We start from the raw sequence: 8,795 nt of genomic DNA on the forward strand, positions 1-8,795 counted from the left end.
GAAAAAAGGGACAAAAGCCGGTATTCATGTAAAAGGCCGTACAAAAAAAAAAACAGCATCAAAAAAGAACAACTTTTGGAAAACCCCACATTTTCTTTATTCCTTCATATTTCACCATAAATATTCACACTGGATTATTTTTTCTTTTCCCCAGTTGAAAAAGAAATCTACCAATTTCCAGCTGCAGTGGAAGAACAGCAGCAAGAGACATGCTTCCTGCCTTATCAGACAAATACAATTGCTCTGTAGTAGTAGCTACACCAACTAGCTACAGTGACCAATTAAACTAATACTTGATACAGTACAGTTGCTTGGATGGACATTTAGATTATTCTAAGGGAGTATTTTTGAGCATTGGCTCTACGTGTCGCCTACCGACAACTCAAGTGCTCTGTCTTCCGTATTTATGCACAGATATACTGCTGTAATGTCTATAAGCTCACAACTACATTTCAGTCACACAGTAATATTTACTATTGTGGCACAAGTGAAAAAACAGCAGTTGTATTCAATGTGAATGCCTATTGAGCCAGGAAGTCAACCGATCAAATTAAAACAGTCTGGGACTAAGATTTTAAATATCACTCAGTGTCAATGCAGGCGGGCATGTCTTAACTATAACTTCATTAAAGTAATACATTTTGAGAAACTCCCACTGCTTTTAAATACCTAGAATATAATCATCGATTAAATTTGCAGATTCAGCATGTCTTTATATAAAATACACATAAATAATTAGAAAATTATTTACCAATGAGCCCAGAAAAATTAGAATGTAAGGTCAAAACGAAACCCAAGAAAGACATTTAAAACACTATGCATGTACCGTTAAAATTAATACTGACCCCAGCTCTGCGAAAGAGTGAACCAGCCTGGTCCGGTCCTGCCCCACCCCACCCATGACAGAAAAACAGGGCTAAAACAAGGTGCTCGTGGGGTGACTGGTAAACAAGCTTAATTACACAGGAATTCTACAAATTCATGGAACTTGACCTGGTCTCCTTCAGCGGCAGACTAAAGACAAAACAGAAGGAGAGTTAGTGGTTTTGATCCACAACAAAATGTTCTGCCAGACTACACAAATCGTGAAACATTTTAAAAACTTGTTAGACTGGTAGAGCAGCAGCATCCCTGATTTAGTGATAACTGAAGGAGGATCGGTAAACCCTCTTGTTAAATGGGCTGAAGTGTCCTACAAGCTCATGACGTATGGGTGTGGAAGCTCACCCTGCGATTTTGGTCATTCTGCATCAGGTCCTTGCACTCTTTCTGCACAATTCGCTCCTACACGTAAACACATAAATTCTTCACAAAGACTATTGGACCTGGTGTTCAGGGTTTACTCAGAGACACTGTGCTCAGGTTTAGTGTTTGCCACCTCATACCGCCCTTGGAAAGGGGATGCTGGGATAGCAATGCTGGTGATGGTCGCCGTCCGCACAGTAATCCTGCTGGAGGCTCGAGACGCGACAGCAGGCTCCGTCTCCGTGACGACTGTCGAGGCACACCGGTTGAAAACGAAAACTGACTTTCAGAAGACCACCGCCGCCGTCGGCGGGGGCGACACCGCCCCTCCCCCTCAGAGTTAGGGGTTTTTGGCCCTCCCCTTGCCGTCCCACCGGGGCATGCGGACGAGCAGCAGCAGGACGGCCGCCAGTGCCAGGACCACGCCCAGGCTGGGCGGCCCGCAGGGGCTGACCTCCTGGGCCAGGCCGGAGAGCAGCGGGGCCAGCACGCGACCGACGGCAGTGACCGACTGGCCCGCGCCGATGAGCGTGCCGCTGGCCTGCGCGCCGCCCCGCCGCAGCTCCAGGTCCGTGATGCAGGTGCGGCCGATGGTGGTGGAGATGGCGAAGAAGGTGGAGGTGAGCAGCACCTGCCAGACGCTGGCCGCCGTGGCGTACAGGAAGATGAGCGAGCAGGTGAGCACGGTGGAGTGCAGCAGCAGGGCCGACATGTCGTTGTGGTACAGCTGGGTGACGGGCCCCACCAGGCACCCGGCCAGGGCCCCCAGCGTGCTGCTGTAGCTGATCAGGTAGCCCGTCACCTTGGGCTTGAGGGCGAAGCGCTCCTCCAGCGCCAGCGAGAAGTTGCTGTAGTAGAGCATGATGGCCACGGCCATCAGGAGGCGCACCAGGAACACGTCCCACATGTCCGACGAGGCCACCGCCCGGATCCGCAGCAGCACCGACGACAGCTGCCTCCAGGCCGGCTGCAGCGGGGACGCCTCCCGCCGGCCCGCCTCCGGCTCCGCCCCGCTCGCGTGATTGGTCCCGTCGGAGCCGTTCTGCTTGGCCCTCTGCTGGTGGGCTTTGGAGCTGCTGTTGGCGTTAGCGTCTGTGCGGTTCTGGGAGTCGCTCCAGGGCAGCATCCAGACCAGCCCTGAACAAACAGCAGTCCCTTTTAAAGACGTGTCTGTGTTTCCCTTTCAAGGTTCAAATGACATATTTGGTATTCGCATCGATGCAAGAACAAACATGAAAACCCATGTTGCATTATGCTATATGCTATAAGCACAGCCATGCTTTCAACAGTACAGACTGCAGCTGCCTCAATATAGCAGCTGAGAAGATTTTGCCTTGTACCATTTCTCTTGCCTCATTTCTCAGGACAGGATATTTAACAGTCCTTTAACCGATTTCTTTTTCTCAAATTCAACCAAAAAATGTTTACTGACATTAACTAAAAAATAATGATTTTTAATAATGATGCAAAGAAATATGTTGCAAAATGGAATAGCTGAACACTACAAGTGCAATTTTTTTTTCTCAGTCTCAAATGAAAATTGTATATTTTTAGCATTCAGGGGAAGGGAGTGTTTAATAAATAATTAAACACTCACTCCCTCACTCTCATTCGCTGTCTCTCACCTGCATTGAGGAGGAAGATGGAGGCACAGATGAAAGAGGAGGTATAGAACCCGCCCTCGTGCTCGGTGAGGTACCCTCCCACCACTGGCCCCAGGATGAAGCCCACGCTGGAGGCCGCGTTTAAGTGCCCCATCACCAGGGGGCGCTCCGTCTCTGTCACCAGGTCAGAGAGCAGGGCCCGGCAAATGGACAGAGAGTGCTTAAAGAGCCCTGTGAAGAAGGACGAGAGTGTCAGGCGCATGTGAGACACACTAGAAACAGCCAGTACAGACATCTGTGAACAGGCCTGGTACTCTGAACTGAAACCAATATTACATTTCAACTAAAACAAATCCCTCAAATAATGACTCCACACGCTACATGGTTTCTATTAAACTTCTCTGCTTTTTAAAAATCTACATGGACTGCCCCACCACAGGTATCCCCCCCAGCCACAGGTATTCCACTTACCCACAGGTATCCTGGCCACCACAAACAGGGTGATACTTGTGGACAGGCCCAGAAGGGCGTATCCCAGAGCACTCAACAACAGGCAGGTGAGCAGGGAGTACCGCCTGCCAACCACATCACTCCAGCTGCCCTGCAGATCAAACACACGCACGCGCGCACACACACACACACACACACACACACAAAGTTATAGAACTACAATTACTGGATTTACCTGGAATCAAGTAACAGTGGCCACCAACAAACGTTCTGCAGAAACTTAATAATAACAATAATACTAATAATAATAACACATCATCACTGGTACAAATCAGACTGTTAATTTACAGATAAAATCACACAAAAATTATTTTAGTAAAATAATATTTAATATCGAAAACCTTCCCCCCAGTGGCCTGAGTTATAAGAGGAAGTGGGACCAGTCTCTCAGGAATTCCGCAGCGCTGCCCTATCAGGAGGGCCCTGCAGGCGTCTCCTCGCTGGGGTAAGAATGGCACAGACAGGCCGGGGCTGCCCTAATGCGATCACACCGATTCAATTTACTCGTTTGGAGCCCCGGAGGAACCGAGGATGAACGGCTCCTTCTCTTTATAATTAGTCCCATGACCCCGCAGTTTGAAACTCATTTTGGAGAGGGTGTGGCATTGCTTTCTTGGCATTCGCAGTTCTGTAATGTGCGTTGCTGAATTCAGTGGGGGATCATGGATCATGAAACTGTTTATTAATGATTAAGGGACGGTACATTGCTGTATCTGAAGTCGCACGACATCCTTGTTGCTGCTGCCTTGAAAACTAAGCAGCCAATCTACTACACGAATCCCACAGCAACTCAGTGGAAGGAAAAATAACTGCATATCAGAAAGCAAAAAAAAATGTTTTCTCTTTCGCTCTACTTTTCTCCCACACTCTCTGAAACTCAGTCAGTCTCTATTGCTGAACATACCCCTACTGTGCTGTCACGAACCAGACTCAAAAAAACAGACCAAACTCAAGATGCCCAAAAAATGTGCCACAGATGAACACAACTCTGAAAAACAGACATAGTGCCTAGTTTACAGGATGTCCTTAAAAATGTGACTATCATCGGAGGCCTTTTTTAAAGAAAATATAAATTAATGCACAAATTCATTAAAGGAAAAAAACTGGTCAACACATCTGATGAAAAGACCAAACTGATAGTGTTTCTCTCCAACTCTCAATACATTTTTCTGACAAAAAATTATTTGTCCACCTAGCCAAAACTGATATACTGGAAGTCAGTCATCCATTGTTGTTCAAAAAAGTATTAAAACAACTGAGAGAGGCTTTGGTCAGAATAAATCCCTAATACAAAGAACCAGGCCTTTGTACTTTTTACTGAAACAACTTAATAAAATGATGACTGCTTTTTCAATATGTGGAAAGTAGTTTGTTACAACACCAAAATACTGAAAATAGTCCCCATTGAAATGAACAATTTGCTCCATTTTGAAATACATTTGGTAAAAACTACACTGGTCATGTTTTTCGTGATAACAGGTTGCATTCTGAAAATGAAAATACGTCTTTCTGATGATTTCTTAATGACTTCAGTGCACAACTGAAATGAATGGCTTTCCTGGTTGAATGCTAAATGCGGTAGGAATACGTCACAAAATACTGAAAACTGGACAGAAACATTTTCATTACTGGTATTTTCATAGGACAGCTAATGACACTGAAAAAATGAAAATTACCAGCGCTTTCCTTTGAATAGACAAATGTCCCACCCTATGGCCAGACTGCCATTTTATGAACTGCTAAGGCAATACAAGGTTATGTATTCTACTGCATTCCTTGTACTGTGGTTTTATGAATTTTCAGTGAACATACTTATACAATATGGGCTATTAAAAAAACAAACAAACAAAAACTACAAACTCAATACTTACAACAACTGTACTGGAAAACAGCTGTAAGACACCATAAGTAGAACCTGAAATGTGAATGGAAAAAGTAATGTTTATTATGACTGAGGAAATTATTAACATGGGATATTTTAGTGCTACTGTACGTATCAATCCATACTACCACGGACGTTATGCAAGCACATCCAAGTCTCATATCACAGATAATACAAATTCGCTCTTCACTATGTTTCATTACAGACAGCTTCCTTTGTACTGCTGTAATGTGGCTTCAGAACATTTCTCCTTTCCAAGATCCCAAGAGAAAAGGACACATGACGTTATGTTTTTCCAAGGTTGAGAGAGTCAAAGAAATCTAATTTAGGCCCAGCATATTTGCCATTTAACTACAGAGCGAGAACGTTCCCAACAAAACACGGTGCTGATAATACTGATTGAAAAAGAAAATTAAACAAATTTAAAAATAATTTAACATACATTACAGGTGGTTTGTTATTGCCTGGGGGACAGTTAAGCAGAATATTCTAATTTTATTTACAATTCTTCACATTAGATTTGTATAAAGTAACTGATGTTAAAGGTGGACAATTGGACACCAGGAGGGAATGCCGAGTGGCTCATCCTGTTAGGGCATTGTTTCAATGAGCGGATGGGCCCCATGGTCTGGTTTCGAATCTGGACAGTGCTGGCAGCCCCGCAAAGAGATGCACAAATGGCTCTCGCATCAGATGGAGTGACAGCGTCTCATCGCACAACGGTGGCCCCTGCTGGTCGATCGGGCATCCACAAGTCCGCCGGCTGAGCCGCATTTCCTGTGACACACATCAGTGCGAGGCCAACTTGCAAACTGCAGTGTGATAAGAAGTGGCACGCTGACATCACCTGCTTCAGAGGAGAGCACATGTCCTGTGCCATAGGTTAGGGGGGCAATGAACTCTGATTGGCCATTCCAAACTGGGAAGAAAAAGGGGGGGGGGCATAAAAAAATGAAATGAACACTGACCTACAATCCCTGCTACCGTGGGACTGGCTCCCAGCGACTTCACATGGTGGCTGAGCAGAGGGATAATCATACTGACACCAAACAGGTCCTGTAGAGGAGAGGGATTGGGAGGGGAGGCAGGACAGAGATCAGTCTCAGCATGCCTTAACTTTTAACTGTTATAATCATGTAGGCCTACTCTGGCTAGCACACTTAATCAGCCATATGACCCCAGAATCATACCACATGCACAAATCAACCCAAAACACATAATGAATGGAACCTGACCAGCTATGAGGACAAGCAGCATTTTCAGCGACGTGGGAACTAAAATATCACATTCCGACAAGGTTCCGTGCTGGTATTTAGAGAACATTAATGCATTGCATCAGTACTGTTCATGTACAGGACAGCTACACACTAGCCGATATGGTAGACTGACTGAATGCAAGGTAACAAAAACATACAAACACACATATGGAGCCAAGTTAAGCACGATTACTGATTAAAGTCATACATCGAAGCTACACTAGAGTCACGGACCTTTCCATTACACTAACAGCTTCATTTGTCCAAAACTCAACCCTGCCAGCACACAAAGAATGAAAACACAATGAGTGCTTTTACCAAGAATTTTAAAATTAATTTTACACAGAATCTTCTCTGCCACAGAAGGTTTCCTTTGGATTAAAAAAAGTTTTGTTACCTCTCAACTAGATCAACTGTTTCAGTTCAATTCATTTATCTTCAAAATATAACCTTATATTCCTGAATGGCTTTAAGCAAGCATCACACGATTCCCTTCAGGTGACTTGGGTGTCATTATCTATTGATTATGGACAAACTTAAACAAATATTTAAAGTATACTTTGCCACAAAATAAACTATGGTAAGATTCTATGGCTAGCATATTTCCATTAGAAAAAAAGCCATTAGCCGGACCTAAAAAAATAATGTGTGCAGAGCAACAACCAATTGCCAAGAAGTGTCTTAATCAAATAATCCAATATGTCAGCCATCACACAATGTCAGTACACGCGTTTCAAAATGCAAGATAATTAAAATCATCATCAACAACATTATAATCATAATTCCGTCTCTCACAGGAACTGATTAAAACGTGAAATAGTCTATAAATAAACGCATTTATTTGGAAGAACCGACAACAAGAGAGAACACTGGCTATTGCATTATCCCGACCAACACAATCCGTATGCGTAGATACAATGCTTTTATTCTGTTGTTATTAATAACCGAACTGCGGGTGTAATTAATCTAACACTAAGTGAAACCAATTGCATTATGTAAAGGTGAACTTTGCATCCACAGTTAAACTGCCTCTCTGACATTTAAAGTCTTAGCATTAGCCCATTAGAAAACTACATTCCTACAAAAAAGTACCATGTCAGATGGCATATTAACAAAACATGAATAAACTCTTTTAGACCTCTGAGAGGTCTAAAGTTGTTTGCATACCAAGCAATCGTAATGCAATTGGTAAACTGAATAAGCATTTTACAGCAGTGAGTGTTAGCATTTAGTGTTTGCAATAGTATAGCATGTCTATCATTAGCTTTCTCAAATAGTGTATTACTTCCGTGTTCCCACGGGCTTTCATATCGTTTCACTTACCATAAATCCAACAACATACATGCATTGTATAAACCGCGTTTTTCTGAGTGGCTTCTGAAATATGCTACATTTTGAGTAATACATTCTAACGCTCTACCAGCTCATGCAATGAACAACACGGAAGCGCTCACTGCTGCAGTGCTCTGCAGTTTCAGTACGTAACCGGTTGGCTACGTCATTGAGGTCCATTGCATTTTTTTCTTCAGGGATTCTAGTTTTGTACGATTCGTATATTTGTGTGTAATACAGATAAAAACACAAAATATATATTTTATATTTATTTTTATATCAAAAACAGCAGGCTTCCGGAGCTAAACCTACATGTTTTGCTTTTCAGTAAAATGTGTGAAATATGTCTTGTGGTACGGTCCAATGATTACGTCAGACAGAGGTAGTAGAGCGGTATATTTAAAAAAGATAATAAAATCTGTGAACTAATTTTATAATCTGTAGTGCTGATACATCATTGAGGGGGCCAATCACCAATGGTGCAAAAGCTTTCAATTGGTTTTAGTTATGTGTTATTATTATTGTCCATTCATCATCTTATTCCTGGTCAGGGTCACGGGAGGTGCAGGAGCCCATCCCAGCAAACATTGGACGAAAGTCAAGATTATGCCCTGGACAGTTCACCAGTCCATAGCAGGATACACACACCATTCTGTCACATACCTAGGGGCAATTTAGACTCTCTTTTTATTTTTTTTTTTTTTTTTTTTTTTACCAAACTTTACACATTGATTGAATGGTACTCCAAATGGGAATTGAATGATGTTGGCTTCAATTGGCCGCTTGGTAGTGCTACAGAAAACATTTGAAAATCCATAGTTTGATAGGCCATAACTCCCGATGAAAATTGCTATGTCCGTTAATGCTTCAGTTTGGAGGGTAGGCTTAAATAATTAGCCTGACTACACTATGAGTTGGTGCTATGGAGCTCAACAAGCGTAGGAAAATTGGAAAAATTCACGGTTT

The 8,795-nt window shown here is 43.1% G+C and overlaps 1 protein-coding gene across 1 annotated transcript; it reads right to left on the reverse strand.

Moving 5' to 3' along the window:
* Nucleotides 1-70: 70 nt before the first annotated feature.
* On the reverse strand, nucleotides 71-7,975 carry mfsd9 (major facilitator superfamily domain containing 9). The gene is made up of 6 exons (XM_064326518.1): nucleotides 7,821-7,975; nucleotides 6,210-6,297; nucleotides 5,231-5,274; nucleotides 3,321-3,450; nucleotides 2,871-3,080; nucleotides 71-2,382 (listed from the first exon to the last, which is right to left on the reverse strand). The coding sequence occupies exons 1-6, from the start codon at nucleotides 7,902-7,904 to the stop codon at nucleotides 1,586-1,588; spliced, it is 1,353 nt and encodes a 450-aa protein (XP_064182588.1). The 5' UTR covers nucleotides 7,905-7,975; the 3' UTR covers nucleotides 71-1,585.
* Between the last annotated feature and the right edge of the window lie 820 nt (nucleotides 7,976-8,795).

This window comes from Anguilla rostrata, chromosome 3 (genome assembly GCF_018555375.3).
Source record: "Anguilla rostrata isolate EN2019 chromosome 3, ASM1855537v3, whole genome shotgun sequence".
NCBI lineage: Eukaryota > Metazoa > Chordata > Actinopteri > Anguilliformes > Anguillidae > Anguilla > Anguilla rostrata.

Excerpts from the sequence above, each read along its gene's own strand:
- mfsd9 (XM_064326518.1), bottom strand. The coding sequence starts at position 7,904 with ATGTATTACTCAAAATGTAGCATATTTCAGAAGCCACTCAGAAAAACG. Across the intron at positions 3,451-5,230 it reads TGTTTTCCAGTACAGTTGTT|GGCAGCTGGAGTGATGTGGT; the intron begins GTAAGTATTGAG and ends TTTGATCTGCAG. Across the intron at positions 3,081-3,320 it reads GGTGGCCAGGATACCTGTGG|GGCTCTTTAAGCACTCTCTG; the intron begins GTAAGTGGAATA and ends CCTTCTTCACAG.